Genomic DNA, 16,611 nt, shown 5'->3' with positions numbered 1-16,611 from the left:
AGAAGACAATTATGCTGGGGAAAGTGGAAGGAAAAAGGAAGAGGGGCCGACCAAGGGCAAGATAGAGAATGGCATCCTTGAAGTGACAGGCTTGACCTTGAAGGAACTGGGGGTGGTGACGGTCGACAGGGAGCTATGTCGTGGGCTGGTCCATGAGGTCACAAAGAGTCGGAAATGACTGAACAATCAACAACAACAAGCATATGGAAGTAACTTCAAATCTAATGTGGTATAGTGGTTTGAGATCAGGATTTAAAACCCTGGTCAGATATGGAAACCTATTGGGTGACCTTGGGCAAATCGCACACCCTCATCCTCAGATGAAGGCAACAACAAACAATTTCTGTACAAATTTTGTCAAGAAAATCCTAGATTTGTCAGAAATTGGCATCATAGAATCATAGAATTGGATGGGACCACATGGGCCATCTAGTCCAACCCCCTGCCATGCAGGAAAAGCACAATCAGAGTATCCCTGACAGATGGCCATCCAGCCTCTGTTTAAAAGTTTCCAAGGAAGGAGCTTCCACCACACTCCAAGGCAGAGAGTTCTACTGCTGAACAGCTCATACGGTCAGGAAGTTGTTCCTCATGTTCTCCTTTCCTGTATTTTGAACCCATTGCTCCTATTCCTAGTTTCAAGGGCAGCAGAAAACAAGTCTGCTCCCTCTTCCTTATGACACCCTTTCATATATTTATACATGGCTATCATGTCTCCTCTCAATCTTCTCTTCTGCAGATTAAACATAGAGATCTTTAAGATGATCCTCATAGGGCATAGTCTCCAGATCTTCGATCATTTTAGTTGCCTTCCTCTGCACACCTTCCAGCTTGTCAATATCACTTTTGAACTGTGGTGTCCAGAATTGTACACAGTATTCCAGGTAAAGAGGTCTAACCAAAGCAGAATAGAGAGGCACCAATGTAGGCACTATGCTCCTTTTGATGCAGCCCAAAATCCCATTGGCCTTTTTAGCTGCTGCATCACACTGTTGGCTCATGTTCACCTTGTTGTACACAATGGCTCCAAGATCTTTCTCACATGGACTGTTTTTGAGCCAGGCATCGTCAATCCTGTATCTTTGCAACTTGAAGGTATACAGTTGAGAGTCATCATGATATAGTGATTTGAATGTTGGACTAAGATCAGGGAAGATCTGGATTTGAATAATCTCTCAGTCATAGAAACCCACTGGATGATCTTGGGAAAGTCATATGCTCTCAGCCTCAGAGGAAGGCAGTGGCAAACCTTTTCCTAAGAAATATTGCCAAGAAATTGCCCATTTCCCCTGCCATTTCAAAGGTTATCTTAGCACTTAAATCTTCTTGCTGCCTTTTCTGTGTGTAATTTGTAATGAATGCTGTTTTATTGCATTTGTATTTTGGCTTAAAACATTTGTATGTGTAGTCTGCACTATCATGGAAGCCATTTCATAAAGGGAGGTTTAGAAAGATTTTGAATACAAAAATGCATTTGTTAGAGGAATGGAATATGGAGCAGATACTGTTGTTGCCACACAGAAGACACCAATAATGAATAGTGGTAATGTTTTGTGAACTCTCACCCGAACAAAAGAAGGAAGCGTTTTGTACGACAACCTTAAGGACTAACATGTTTATTGCTACATAGGCCTTTAAGGATCAAAGCATCCAGTTTGTTACATGAATCTGACAAAATGCCTCATTATGTTTTATTTGAACTATAAAGCATGTGCTCTAGGTTGCCTACTGTTTCACAACCCACCCACCCCTCCATAGATTTGTGTTTTGGAGGATTCAGGAATTGGAGTTCCCATAAGGGAATTTTCCATGCAGTGATCCTGACCAGATATGGATCACAGCAGCAGAAGAAGGAAGGTTAACTCTTTCCTTCTCACCTGTGTATCTCTCAATGTGTTCCATTGTGCAATGAGGCATCTGGAGTGGTTCTTTCTGCAGTCATAATAAATGATGTTGCACAGTGAAGTCACATGAATTTTTGGATGGTGCATAACAACTGTACCATCAGCATCATCCAAAATGCCCAACTGTGTGGCTGGTATTTTGTTTTTTAGTCCAGTAAACCATTTGGCCAGTTTCAATTCATTCAGTTGTTGATTGTTTGATTTTATCTATCCATCTGAATCAGTGGCTCCTAACCTGTGGTCCGTGGACCACCAGTGGTCCGCAAGAACAAAAATATGGTCCACAGCCTCACTGTTACTAGATTAGTTGTAACAAGAGTAACAGATCTTGTGAAACCCTCTTATAGTGCCAAGGCTTATTAAATACGGTTTTCTGTGGGTGAGGAGAGGGCAACTACTGGATGGCGTATGTTCTGTATCAGAAACTCAAGCTGATTTGGTCTGTCCAATGCAATTTTCTGAGTCAGCACACCAAATAACCAAACCGAATCTCAAGCTGACCAAAAAATGATTCGTATCCCTTTTGGTACTAATGGTTCCTGGTCAAAGTGGTTCCTGGTCAAGTGGTTCCTGGTTTAAAAAAGGTTGGAAACCACTGATCTAAACCAATTGATTCAATTTATGGTTTTGCATGCCAGCTGTTACAGTGGATTCAGTGGCTCTTGTTTACTTTATACTGACAGTAAGATTAAAGCTCACGTGAAAGGATTATATTTGTGGAACTTCACTTGTACAACCATGAATTGAATACATACATCTGTTCTACATCATCCAAAAAAGTACCATCAAATGTGTAGGGGAAGTTTCACAGGAGTACGTCAACAATGGATTCCATATTTCATGTGATATGTGTGATATGATATGTGGCTTTACTGTTGCTGTTGTTAACTTTATTTATATACCAGCTTTTCCATTGTTCCAAATCTGGGACATGATTTGCAGCCCCAATTAATGTCTCCTGTGAGACCCTTATATTGCAGCGAACTGGGCAATGTGTGTTGTAAGTGTATTTGAAGGACTTTGCTGACAGCCAAGTCTTTAGGATCAATGATTTAAATCAATATTTCATAGAAATTTAAAGCTCTGTAAACCCTTTCAATAGAATTGTAGAGAGAATGTCTATGTGTACAGTGGGGCCCTTAGTGTCTCCTGGGCTTCAGGATGCCTGTGGATACCAAAATCTGTGAATGCTCAAGTCCTCTTATATACAGTGGCATGGGGGGGGGGGGGGAGGGGAGTGTCCCTACATAAAATAGCAAAATCAAGGATACCTTTGGGGATTGTTTTTTTTTTTTTTACACTTTCAGGTCTCTGTGTATTGAATCCATGGATGCAAACTCCATGGATATGGATAGCCAACTGTAATTAATTATTTATTTGATTTATTAATTAAACTATTGTTATCCCATCCTTTAGCCAAATATCTCAGAATGGCTTACAATAAAATTGAGCTAATGCCACTCATTCTATTCCTTTTGTAAAGGATGGCCCAGCAGGCAGATGCCTTCACTAGACACTTTTGAGGACTTTGAAGTCATCCCATCCAGTGCGGAGGAGCTTTCTAACTCTTCGGATATGGAGGAGGAAAACCAGCCTAATAATGTATGTAATATCCCTTGAAACTTTACGCTGTTCCCTTTCCTGTTACCATGAACTCACCTCCATATTATGCACCGGAAAATTGTTGCTTTGCACTTTTCCAGATTACAGGGATGTTTGAAAAATGGTGTCAATGTTGAGTACATAAAAATACCATCATGTTGTAGTTTTATATTTCTAAATCCTTACTATGATTTCATGTTTGACAACCAGTGGTTTCCCTGGTTAACTATTTTAATGGGTATACTTCACCATGTGAAGGAATCAGAGCTGGTTACAGGTTAAGTATCCCTTATTTGAAATGCTTGGGACCAGAGTTTTGATTTTTTTTTCTCTGACTTTGGAATACCTGTATGTGGAGATATATGCACGTAATGGTTAAACACAAATTTCATATTGGTTTATTCTTTGGCAGAGAAACCTTGTAAAACTACAACTCCCAGGATCCCACAGCATTGATTTATGGCAGTTAATGTGGTGTTAAACTGTATTAATTCAACAGTGTAGGTGCACCCCTGGTCCCAGCTAGAGCAGTTGTGTTGAATCAGTTATTGATATAGGTCCCATTGATTCAATGGGCCTTCTTAAGTTGGCACTAGCAATTGAGCCTTAAAAGTATATGGAAATATATGGCAATTTTTTTTAATTTGAAAAAGGCTACAGATGTGCTTTTATAAAACATTTGAGGTATTTATGATATTCAACCTTTGCACTGTTTTTAAATCTAGTTCCCTTTCTGAAATTAATCTATTGGTTTTCCAGATGCATTTATGATTTTGAATGCAGGAATGCATTGCTTAGAATATCCTTTCCTCCCACCTGCCGCCCATAGCCCTCCACTCCATAGAAACTTCATGTGCCCCATTGTTTTGTTTATTTTAGGGGTCAAATCTCTACCAGGTAGAAGGCCATTATGATACCTGTTTCTCAGAATCCCTTACGCTAGAAGATGGGGATTTAGTGCAGTTGATACAGGAAGGTGAAGACGGACAATGGTAAGTATAAAAACCAGTGAGAAAAACACAATCATAGGTGGGTTGTTGTAGGTTTTTCGGGCTATATGGCCCTGGTCTAGAGGCATTCTCTCCTGACGTTTCGCCTGCATCTATGGCAAGCATCCTCAGAGGTAGTGAGGTCTGTTGGAACTAGGAAAAGGGTTTATATATCTGTGGAATGACCAGGGTGAGACAAAGGACTCTTGAAACACAGGTACATACACACAAGACTGTCCGCCTTCAAGTCATCTGTTAACTTATGGCAATCATGTGAAGTCTGCAGGGTGTTCTTAGACAAGAGTTTTTGCCAGCTCCTTCCTCTGAAATATAGCCTACAGCACTCAGTATTCATTGGTGGTCTCCCATCTAAGTCCTGATCGTGCTTAGCTTTCAATATCAGATAGGATTTGGTGGCTATAGGGTAAGACTTCTCACTTTTAAGTATTGGTTGAGTATTGAGTGAAATACCGGCAGCGGACAGACAGAAAAGAAGAGGGAAAATTAGGGTGGGTAAGAGAATCAACCGTTCAGGTAGGCTTCAAGTTAATGCAAAAAGATGAAAGATGACTTTGCCCCAAAGTTCAAAAAAGTTTATACTTTCCCCTGGGGGGGGGGGGGGGGGGGCAAAATGTGGCCTGATTTTTGAAACCCAACTTTAGATTCCGTTTGTGATGCTGATTCAGAAAATTGCATTGGATAGATCACATCAGCTCTAGTTTCTGATATGGAACATATGCCATGATCAGCAACAAGGAAGGAATGGCAAGTGGTGCAAAAGGAGAAGAAATAAAATAAAATAAAATAAAATAAAATAAATAAAGAGGAAGAAGGCTCGCGGACCAGATTTTCATCCTCAGGGTCCACTGGTTGTCCGTCACCCATAGGTTAAGAACCACTGCTTAAAACATAATACCCTCCCCTCTACTATAAGGCTTAGAAATGTTAATGTTTAGACTAGAGAATGGAAGCTGGAATCTTTTAAACATGAGGTTCTCAATTTCAGGTCTGGCCCCTTCTATTTGAAGGGCAAGGGGATTACCAGGCTGTTGGTCAAAGGAGATGTTAAGAGAAATGCAGATATCCTGTAATAAACTAATTTTCCTGCACACAGTGAGATTTCCTGAGAGCTATGGACCTCAGCAATTAGATTTGCAAATTAGGCTGCACTTATTTGCCAGTGAGCAATTACAAATACAATATACATAGGTGAGGAACATCAAGTGCTATGACAAATAGAAATCCTTCACCATTTGAGGGAACACTTTTTCACAGAAATGTGCTTCACACATATTTCTACTCTGCATTCATCTCTTGTGGCAAAACAATGAATGCAAAACAACTGGGAGGACAGAGCTTGTCCCTTTCTTCTAGTGATTTCCTCATAGTCCTATACATTGGCATCACATATTCAGCAGGCAGGTAGCTTTCACAACAGAGATGCAAATAATTGTTGAGCATCAGATATGTAATTATCCACAGTTGGCTTAATCTTGTGTCATGTTTCCCATTCAAAAGCACAGGTGTTTTCTAAGAACTATGATGCAAATCCAAATCATTGTTCTGGATCATGTTTCTCACTTAGATGCATTCCCAGTCATACCATTACTCTGCTGCTTTGCTTTGGCTTTCATATCCCATTACTGTCCCCTTCCCCCATCCTCCAAGGATCGAGCAGATCTCCCAGACATGCTACTTATTATGTCCCGGATGTTCCCTTAATTGAGAAAATGACTAAAGATGTTCTTGTTTTATAATAATATAATAAAACTTTGTATTACCAAGGCTTCATGGTCGAAATCACTGGTGGAGCACTCTAACAACTACCATGTCAGACTACACAGAGAAGCCATTGAAATCCACAAGCATGTGGACAATTTCAACAGAAACCATGAAAATTAAAAAAAACTGGCTACCAGTATTTAAAAAGCTCTAAAATCATAACAGTAAATAAAGAACAACTTTCAAAAAAAGGGGAACTCCAGACAAGAAACAATCAGGGACAGCTAATCACCTCTCAACAAAGGTTTCCCCCAGGCAGTAAGAAGCCAGACTTTGAAAACTGCTACACCATTAAATGCTTATCAAGGTGGCCAATTGAAACATTCACAACTACCTCCAACAGATAAGAGTTTTTTCTCCCACCCTGGACATTCCACAGATATATAAACCCCATTTTGCTAGTTTCCAATAGAAACTATGGCAAGCATCCTCACAAGCTCTTAGGATACCTGCCATAGAAGCAGGTGAAATGTCAGGAGAGAATGCTTCTGAAACATGGCCATACACCCCGGAAAACTCACAATAAGCCAGTGATTCTGGCCATAAAAGCCTTTGACAATACAAAAATCTGTTAAATTCCACAATGATTACACAAGCAACTAATTGAACCTTGCAACCGTCTTGCCAAAGCAACCTCTGAGGATGCCTGCCATAGATGCAGGTGAAACGTCAGGAGAGAATGCTTCTGAAACATGGCAATACACCCCTGAAAACTCACAATAAGCCAGTGATTCTGGCCATAAAAGCCTTTGACAATACAAAAATCTGTTAAATTCCACAATGATTACACAAGCAACTAATTGAACCTTGCAACCGTCTTGCCAAAGCAACCTCTGAGGATGCCTGCCATAGATGCAGGTGAAACGTCAGGAGAGAATGCTTCTGAAACATGACAATACACCCCTGAAAACTCACAATAAGCCAGTGATTCTGGCCATAAAAGCCTTTGACAATACAAAATATGTTTAATTCCACAATGATTACACAAGCAACTAATTGAACCTTGCAACAGACTTTCCAACTTTTACTTATTCATATAAACATGTATAGTTAAAATAAACTACAGTAATTATTGGAAGTATACATAAGCACATTTACATTGAAGAAGGTTAGATTAATGATTTAATTAGTCTTACCTTAAACTACATTTTATGTACATATTCAAAAGCATTTAACCTACTGATGCCTCAATTATTGTAATTTTATTGGTACCTATTTTTCTTTTGAAATTCACCAGTAGCTGCTGCATTTCCCATCCTTGGCTTATACTGGAGTTAATAAGTTTTCCCAGTTTTTTTGTGGTAAAATTAGGGACTTTAGCTTATATTTGTGTCGATTTATACTCAAGTATATACAGTAGATTCACTCTAAGACTGAAACAACTTGAAAGCACACAGCAATCCTAATTAACTTGACTATCTCATCAACCAAAAGCAGGCTCACATTTCCATTGAAATGCTGGTAAGTTCATGTTGGTTAAAATTGTACTGTTCTTTCATGGGTTTTTTTGCACTACAAATAATATATGTGGAGTGTGCATAGGGATTTGTTAATGTTTTTTTTTTCAAACTATAATCCAGGCCCCCAAACATCTGAGGATCTGTGAACCAGCCCTTTGCTTAAAACGTTTGAGGACCCCTCTTATAGATTATGAGATAATGTGGGGAGAGATTACAGTAGTGTGACATGTTATATTGATGTATTATGCTGTTAAACATTATAGATGTTTCAAAAGTTTGTGTAAAGAAATGAGATATAGTATTACACCTGTACAAGAGATACATTCACGAAGTTACCGTAAAAATAGGAACCATGGATAATAGCAAACTCTACTGAAAGGAATACTTCTGATGGAAGTTACAATAGAATTGTTTAGAACTCGGTGAATGCTGGCCACTAGATTGGCTTTTAATTGTTGAATTGTTATTGTTTTAATTGATTGTTTTAACTACTGTGGTTATTGCTGTTATGTAATTTATTTGTTGAATTTTTGGCATCAAATTGTGCCGGTGTAAGCTGCCCTGAGTCTCCCCTCGGGGGTTGAGAAGGGCGGGGTAGAAGTGACCAAAATAAATAAATAAATAAATTGTGCTAGAGACCTAGAAAATTTGTAGATGAGTATGGTCTCTGGGACCTTGCCAGCTCAACTGTATGGTAACTGCAGGTGAAAGCATACCATAAAATCACCTCGAGGACCTAAACAATTCATAGAGATGACGTATTTGTTAGATACGGTGAAGCCATGGATACCAGTCCCACGGATACAGGAGTCATGCTGTACAACACATTCATAAAACATGTTAAGTCTTGCAGGAAGCCACATGTATTTTGCAAACTTGTCTGTGAAAGAACTCTGCATCTTACTTTATTTCTTTTGAACATTCAGGTTAGTGAAGAAGCTGGTTTCTGAGAAAACAGACTGGGTTCCTTCCAGCCTGCTTCAGCCAGCAGAAGGGGATGCCATATACATCTTCAGGATCAGCAATGCAGGTAGCAGTGAGTCTGAAAAGTGTTTTGCTTCCGTTTTAGAACAAGATCATTGGAGCTGAAAGAGACCCCAAGGGCCATTCAGTCCAATCCCAGGTCATTCAGGAACACACAATCAAAGCACTCCCAACAAATGGCCATCCAGCCTCTGTTTTAAAAACATCCGGAGAAGGAGACTCCACTACACGAACAGCTCTTACTGTCAGGAAGTTCCTCCTAATGTTTAGTTGGAATCCCTTTTCCTGAACCTTCAATCAGTTGCGTGGTGTCCTAGTCTTACAACCACAGATTATAAGCCTGCTCCATCTCCAATATGACATCCTTTCAGATGTTAAAACATGGCTATTATGTCCCTTCGTAGGCTTCTTTTCTCCAGCTCCCTAAGCTGCTCCTCGTAGGGCTTGGCTTCCAGATCTTTGATTGTTTAAGTTGCTCTCCTCTCACTACCTTCCAGCTTGTCAATATCTCTCTTAGATTGTGGTGCCCAGGACTGGACAGTTTTCCAGATTAGTTCTGACCAAAGCAGAATAGAGTGGGACTATGATTTTCTTCTATCTAGGCCAGTGCTTCTCAACCTGTGGATCTCTAGGTGTTTTGGCCTTCAACTCCCAGAAATCCTAACAGCTGGTAAACTGGCTGGGATTTCTGGGAGTTGTAGGCTAAAATGCCTAGGGACCAGCAGGTTGAGAACCACTGATCTAGGCATTACACACCTCTTGATGCAGCCTTGAATTGCATTGGCTTTTTAAACTGCCACATCATACTGTTGGCTCATGTTGAACTTTACTAAGGCTCCCAAATTATTTTCAAATGTACCATTTCTAAGCATCGTATTTCCCATCGTATATCTGTATGTTTCATGCTTTCTGCCTAAATGTGTAGTATGTTGCATTTCTCTTTGTTGAAGTTCATTTTGTTAGTTTTAGCCCATCTCTCTAATCTGTTAAGGTCGTTTTGAATTCTGATCCTGTGTTCTGGGGTATTAGCTATCCCTCTCGATTTGGTGTCATCTGTAAATTTGATAAGCACGTCCTCTAAAACTTCATTCAAGTCATTGATAAGTTGTTATTGTTGTTGTTAGTCTAGTGTGGCATGTTAGCTGCTTTGAGTCCCCATGGGGAGAAAGGTGGGGTAAAAATAAAAAAACAACCACAATTTCTTTCTGCTCGAGATAGATAATAGATAAGATGTTGAATAACTTGTTGTTGTTAGTCTAGTGTGGCGTGTTAGCTGCTTTGAGTCCCCATGGGGAGAAAGGTGGGGTAAAAATAAAGCAACAACAAGAACAACAATTTCTTTCAGCTCGAGATAGATAATAGATAAGATGTTCAATAACCCTTGGTCCAGGACAGAACCCTGTGGCACCTCACTGGTCACTTCTCTCCAAGATGAGGAGGGGCATTCTTTGAGTTTGGCGAGTTTTCCCATTCTACCTAACAATGGCATTGTCCAGCCCACATTTACTGGTGGTGACTGAGTGGTGGTATTTATCCTCTGTGAAATTCTACCTATTATAGAGGAGTAGACAAAGTGCAGCATTCCAACTATTGTTAGACTGCATATCCTAACATTGACCAGCATTGGCTATGCTGACTAGATCTGATATGCATTGAAGTCCAGTGTTTGGGGGTCCACACTTTGCCCTACCTTAAGCCATAAGGAGAGGCAGGTAATTGATAAACTGGTATTGTTGCTGTTATTGCCTATTCTGGAAGTAGTAAAATTGTCAACACTGGGTAGGCGGATAAAGTAGAACTAGATGGGTGGAAAATATTTACGCATGTCCAGTTATTTTTTAGGATCTCTACCTGCAAAGTTTTCCTTACCAACCCAGGTGTGTTCCTCTTTCAGATATGTACAGTGGCACCTGCAGCACCACCTCCACAAACTCTGAAATGAAGGAGACCGATCTGACTAGAGGCTTGACAGCAGAACAGAAAGCTGGGAGCTGAACATACCTTGAACAATTTCTCAGGACTCCATCTTCTTCTCTGTTTACTGGCGGACGCTGGATTGAATTGCCTTCCCTACAAAGCTCTGAACTTCAGAATTCTGTGAAGCTGCATCAGCATGAGATCCATTAAAACACACACTCAGAACAAACACACACACTACTCACTCAACCTGATGAGTTAGGGAATCTGGGAAATAATCCGGTGCTGTGTTTGATGAACATGTCTACAGTATCTTTTTTTTTTACTCTGCATTTTTGACTCATTGAGAAGGGCCTTGCCTAAATTAGGCTAACAGCAGTGAAAGCTTACTATGCCCATGGTTTTATGGTTATGTTGGTTGAATGCTGGATTTTACAGACTGGTCTTCAAACCCTCCCAGGTGAAAACTCGGATCCCATCATCCATTTAAATCTGCTGCTCGGTGTCTTCTCATTTTCTAAGGCTAGATCAATTGATTATATCTCAAGACAATCATAAAGAGCAAGACTAAAGTAGGTTGGCTGATGGTCAAGAAGATGCAGTTTCTGAATCAGAGCAACGTGTGGTACAGTTTTGCTGACCAACGAAGGATGTGACATGCTTTTGTCTGGTATCTTTTGTCTACAGGGTGTTTGGAATGAAAAAAGAAGGGTATCTTTGGCGTAAATGGTTGGGATGAGTCAGGCAGAAACGTGATTTATGAAGGCAATTCTAGGATGTGTTTCTGGTGTCTATCAAGAAGGTTGCTCCATTTCCCTGTGTGACTGTGGGAACGCATCCCTTTGCATTTGGTGCTGACACTTCTGTCTGATGCTGCCATTCCCCATTTTTATACTTGAGTAGAATGCATGTTGGACATTGTCATATGTTGGGTGCCTGAACAAGGATCAGTGCTCCCTTCTCCTGCTGCAAATATTTAACTCATATCCATATGACGTCTGCCGTGTGTTTTGATACTTGCCAATTGACTTTGCTGATGGGGAGAACAAGTCACCAGTTTGCTGCCATGCCATACATATACCATTGTAAGAGAGACTGTATAAACACCATGATGGACATTTTCATGACTTGCCATAGCCATCCAGATCCATAGGATCCAAGGCACTTATGAGTTCCAGATTGCAGGCAGGGGAAGTAAATACATGAAGATGTTTTGCATGAAGGCAATTGGGTCGTGATTGGGAACGCTCGGTCCCATAAAGCTGCTAGTAGTGTAATGTTACAAAAACAAATTTTGATATAGGAATAGGGCTAATTGAGGAATGCTGTATTCTAAGGTTAGTATGTGGAGAGGAATCCAAATAAAGCAACCTTACCCTTTGGTATCTATCCCCTCCCCATAGTCACACTATACAATCTTAAGAGGTACATCCCAGGATTCTTAGTAATAGTACAAAGTATGCTGGGATGCTCAGATTGCATGGTGCCTGGCTTGCATGAATAGTTGGGCTGGTCCTGGCTGTCCCATGGACAAAATCTATAATTTATTTGTGTGTCCTAATGATGGGAGTTGCCTCCGGGCTGAGAGGGGCAGTATACAAGTATAGTAAATAAATAAATAAATAAATAAAGGGAGAGCTTTGCAGAAATCCTTATTTATATTGTAATACTCACTCAAATTATAGCCAATTTTCTCTGTAAAGGTAACTCTAAAGTCTCTCTCTGCTCTCTCCCCCTTTTTGAGACTGACGATTGACTAAGTCCCCTTTGGGGTGAGAAGGGCAGCATATAAATGCCATAAACAAACAAACAAATAAATAAGTGCCAATTCACTTAGAGTGCAGAGTCACTAGTAGCCCAGTCTACACTCCATAGATTGAAAAAGTAAGTGAAGAACCAAACTGCATGACTTGGAGATTCACATTGTCTGTTGCTGTTGTGAGGTTTCACCTGCATCTATGGCAGCCATCCTCAGACCTCACAACTTCTGAGGATGTCTGCCATAGATGCAGGCAAAATGTCAGGAGAGAATGCTTCTAGAACATGGCCATATAGCCCGAAAAAACAACAACCCAGTGATTCTGGCCATGAAAGCCTTCAACAAGACTGAGTACTTCAGCTGTGAGATATAATAGATCCTTTTGCCCTACACAGTTATAGCACTATGGTTCCACTTTAACTGCCATGCCCAGATCCTATGACTTCTGGAGTTTGTAGTTTGGCAAAAGCAGCAGAACTTTATGGCTGACAATTCTAAGTACCCTCCCAAATCCCAAAATTCCCTGGAATGGTAAATACTACACTTAGAATAGAATCATAACACTATGTAATGTGAAAGGACCAAATGACCTTTCTCACAACTAGTCAGTGAGCCTGGAAGAATGTAATTCCACCAAAATTCCCAATTCAGAACTTCTTCCCATTTTTAATGTTATTCTCTACAAGGCAAGCTAATTGACACATGTAGCACCAGCAACATTTTTCCTATATGTGAACGTGTTTAGTAAACACTGAAAGCTGCAAATAGATCAGTCTTTCCCATTGCAACAGCCCAATTCTCAGAGGTCACAATAACTGGATTTGCAGCTAAATTTGGATAAATGACAAGCCAGCATATGAGACTCTGAAGCAAAGAATGATTTGCACAGAAAATTCTACATTTGGAAATTACTCTTCTTCTAAAACTGTGGTTTATAGTAGAGAAGGGGAGTTTTGATAGTATTATACATTCATACAACTGGAAAATCCCCTTCTTCTGGTTCTTTATGCATAAACTTTATAGCCTTTACCATATCTTTCTTGAAGCCCAAGGAGCCTAGAAATGGGAAATATTTAAATGGAGACAATATTTTCCAAAATACATTATTATCTTCCTCAGATTTGCAAGAAAAAAAGTATTAGCTTTTGAATATGTTCTGCAATGCTTTATTGAAGCCATATTACACAATTCATTGCACAGAACTACAGCCAGTCATGTTCCTGGTGCTTTTTGCTATGTGTGCATTTCATGACCTGAATCCTTTTTTATATCTAAAAGATTTACCCCAAACCCTGTAAATCAGTGTTTTTCCCTCTTCCCTAGGAAGTGGAAAATGAGTATGTGTTGGGAATAGGACAAGAGACAGATTTCTGTCAAGGGAATTAAAATATATTCAGACAGATGTTTATCTATATCCACATATGGATGCAGATAGGACTTTAGCAGGATATTTGAACAGTCCTATAGGGTCATTGCCTTCTTTCATTTCAACAGTTTCATTTCCTTTTGGAATTCTCCAGGCACAGCCAAACTGATGAGAGATAACACAGGCCTGCAAAATTGAGGGTCATAAAACCATTTTAATGGTTTTGTAGGAATTTGGTATTCTATGTCCAGATATGACCTCAGATTTGCTCCATCACATACAATCTCTTAAACAACTTGCTTTGACATTTTTATTCTGTAATATCTGACTGAGATTTGTTTGGGGAGTAAACGGGGTTAAAAAGAATTCCAGTACACTTTTCAAAAAAATCTTTATTTGCAAATCCATTCAAAAGCACTACAGGAAATTGCACTGGAACATATAAGTGTCCACACTTAAAACTGAGTAACAACTGAAATGATAAAAATATAGGACCTGCGAAAGAACTGTGTGTGGAATGACATTTTATGGTGTTTTCAAATTCAGCAGCCAAAAAATACATTAAGAACAGCTGCAAATTCTATCTCGGGCCTATGTAATGGATGAGATCCTGTATCACAGGCATGAGCAAACTTTGGCCCTCCGGGTGTTTTGGACTTTAACTCCCACAATTCCTAACTACCTACTGGCTATCAGGAATTGTGGGAGTCAAAGTCCAAAACACCTGTAGGGCTAAAGTGTTTCCCATGCTTGCTGTATCAAATGCCTCCATAGATACTTCTCCTGATACTGTCCTTCAAGAATGTGCCTTGTAAGCAGCATGGTCCCCCCCCCCCCCTCCTTAATATGGCCATTTCTGTGTTGCTGGAGAGCAGAACCGCGAGTGGGGATGATTCCAGCTATTTTCCTGTCTACGGAGACCTCTGGTTCCTTGTGAGCTCCCTGCAAATTCTGTCCTTTCAATGTGTTCAACAACAGGAAAGTAGCTGGATTCATCACTGTTCATCTCCCTATTCTCCAACAACATGGCTATATCAATGTAGCGCTGCTACTTACAAGGTGAATTGGGTATGGGGGGAGCGTTTGATCATTATGTGGTCAGAACAGCACTCACAGTACATGTTGCAAATCCCGAAATCCAAAATGTTCTAAAATTGTCCACATGGTTGGCTGAAGTAGTGGAACCTTTGATTCTGATGTTTCAAAGTACACAAACTTGGTTACATCCAAAAAATGTTTTAAAATATTATGTATAAATTCCCTTTAGGTTATTTGCATAGGGAGTGTATGAAACATAAACGAATTCCATGTTAAGATTTAGAATCAAAGAGTTGGAAGAGACCTCATGGGCCATCCAGTCCAACCCCCTGCCAAGAAGCAGGAATATTGCATTCAAATCACCCCTGACAGATGGCCATCCAGCCTCTGTTTAAAAGCTTCCAAAGAAGGAGCCTCCACCACACCACAGTGGGGCAGAGAGTCCCACTGCTGAACGGCTCTCACAGTCAGGAAGTTCTTCCTCATGTTCAGGTGGAATCTCCTTTCTTGAATCCCATCATCACAATATCTCATTTATGCACATATCCCAAAATCTCAAGAACTGAGAACTCCAAAGTACTAGTCCCAAGCATTATGGATAAGGGATGCTCAACCCACAATAAGCTTTTTAAGGATTCATTAGGAGAGCAGGGGAACAACCCAAATTTCTAAACTTCTCCCCAGTTCTGTTGTTTAATAGAAAGGTTAGGAAGGTCACAGTCACCAAATGGCTAGGGAATATATTTTTGACATCACATATCCCCCAACTATCACAGTTTAGTGGTAACAGTTCTAATTAATATTCTGTCATTCCAGTTTCTCAGTTTCATTTCCAAGTTTCTCTTTCATTCTCCCATTGTCCCCTTTGTCTTTAGGTTATTTCAGTTGCTGCTACAATCATTTGATTCAACAGGAGGGAAAGGATGGGAAGGGGAAACCTCTCGCTCTTCCCAATAGGCTCGGGCAAAAGCCAACTGCTGCAGCCTCTCGTGACTTGTGTATTTTTCATTATTATTTTGCCATCTTGACCACACTCTGATGTTGCTTGTTTACACATGCCTTGGTTTTTATGTTTGAAATGTTGGAGGGTTCTTATGTCACTCATTTTGAAAAACAAGGTTCATTTTCAATTGATTTAGGGCATTAAATTACATACTGACACAGCCTTCTGAAAGGTACACTGAGGAACTGTGAAATACAGGGACTATAACAATATGATAAGCTGATTGAAGATGATATTTTAAATAATTCTGCATTTTCTCCAGCAGATGCAGCTAGTACTGAAACTGCTGGTAGAATTCCTTTGTCCAAGATGTGTAATTTTTATCCTTCATGTGTACTGAGGGTAATGTTATTTGTAGCTTGTGGTTGCGGAAAGCTAGGCAGAGGGTGAAAAATAGGAATTGCTCTCTTCCATGTATCGAAACAGAATGTATGAATGTATTGCAAAATGTGTGCGCGCGTGAGTGTGTGTGTGTGTGTGTGAAGCTGGACTTTCTGTAAATATACCATTATGAACTATGTAAAATCAACCCTTTGTTTCCACTTTATAAAGATTATAAATACTGGATTACAAAACGGCTTGCAAAGTTGTTGCTTTTTTCTGCATCAGTTTTATATTTATACATAAACACACATAGCACCAAGAAGTATGAACCCACTTCCTCAACAGGTGCTTTTAGATACAAAACAGTGAGACAAAATCAGATGTAACATCAATAAGGGGAATGCAATAATGTGCATTTCTTGAAGCCTTAGCTGCCTTGTTGAAATGGGAGTTTTTCTTCTCTTACAGTCCTGGTTCCCCCCA

The 16,611-nt window shown here is 40.0% G+C and overlaps 1 protein-coding gene across 12 annotated transcripts in view; it reads left to right on the top strand.

The window, feature by feature from the left end:
• Positions 1-16,379, top strand: part of MCF2L2 (MCF.2 cell line derived transforming sequence-like 2) — a 243,203-nt gene extending 226,824 nt beyond the window's left edge. For 11 of the 12 annotated variants that reach the window (XM_067466067.1, XM_067466070.1, XM_067466061.1 and 8 more), the window contains 4 exons: positions 3,388-3,506; positions 4,386-4,498; positions 8,664-8,767; positions 10,616-16,379. In XM_067466067.1, the coding sequence (XP_067322168.1) occupies positions 3,388-3,506; positions 4,386-4,498; positions 8,664-8,767; positions 10,616-10,716 (437 nt within the window). In that variant the 3' untranslated portion in view covers positions 10,717-16,379. Of the gene's footprint in view, positions 1-3,387; positions 3,507-4,385; positions 4,499-8,663; positions 8,768-8,806; positions 8,888-10,615 lie in introns of those variants that run through there. The other variant, XM_067466068.1, reaches the window with a different exon arrangement.
• The last annotated feature ends 232 nt before the right edge of the window (positions 16,380-16,611 follow it).

This window comes from Anolis sagrei, chromosome 3, assembly GCF_037176765.1.
Source record: "Anolis sagrei isolate rAnoSag1 chromosome 3, rAnoSag1.mat, whole genome shotgun sequence".
Lineage (NCBI taxonomy): Eukaryota > Metazoa > Chordata > Lepidosauria > Squamata > Dactyloidae > Anolis > Anolis sagrei.
This window is presented reverse-complemented; position numbering and strand designations above follow the sequence as displayed.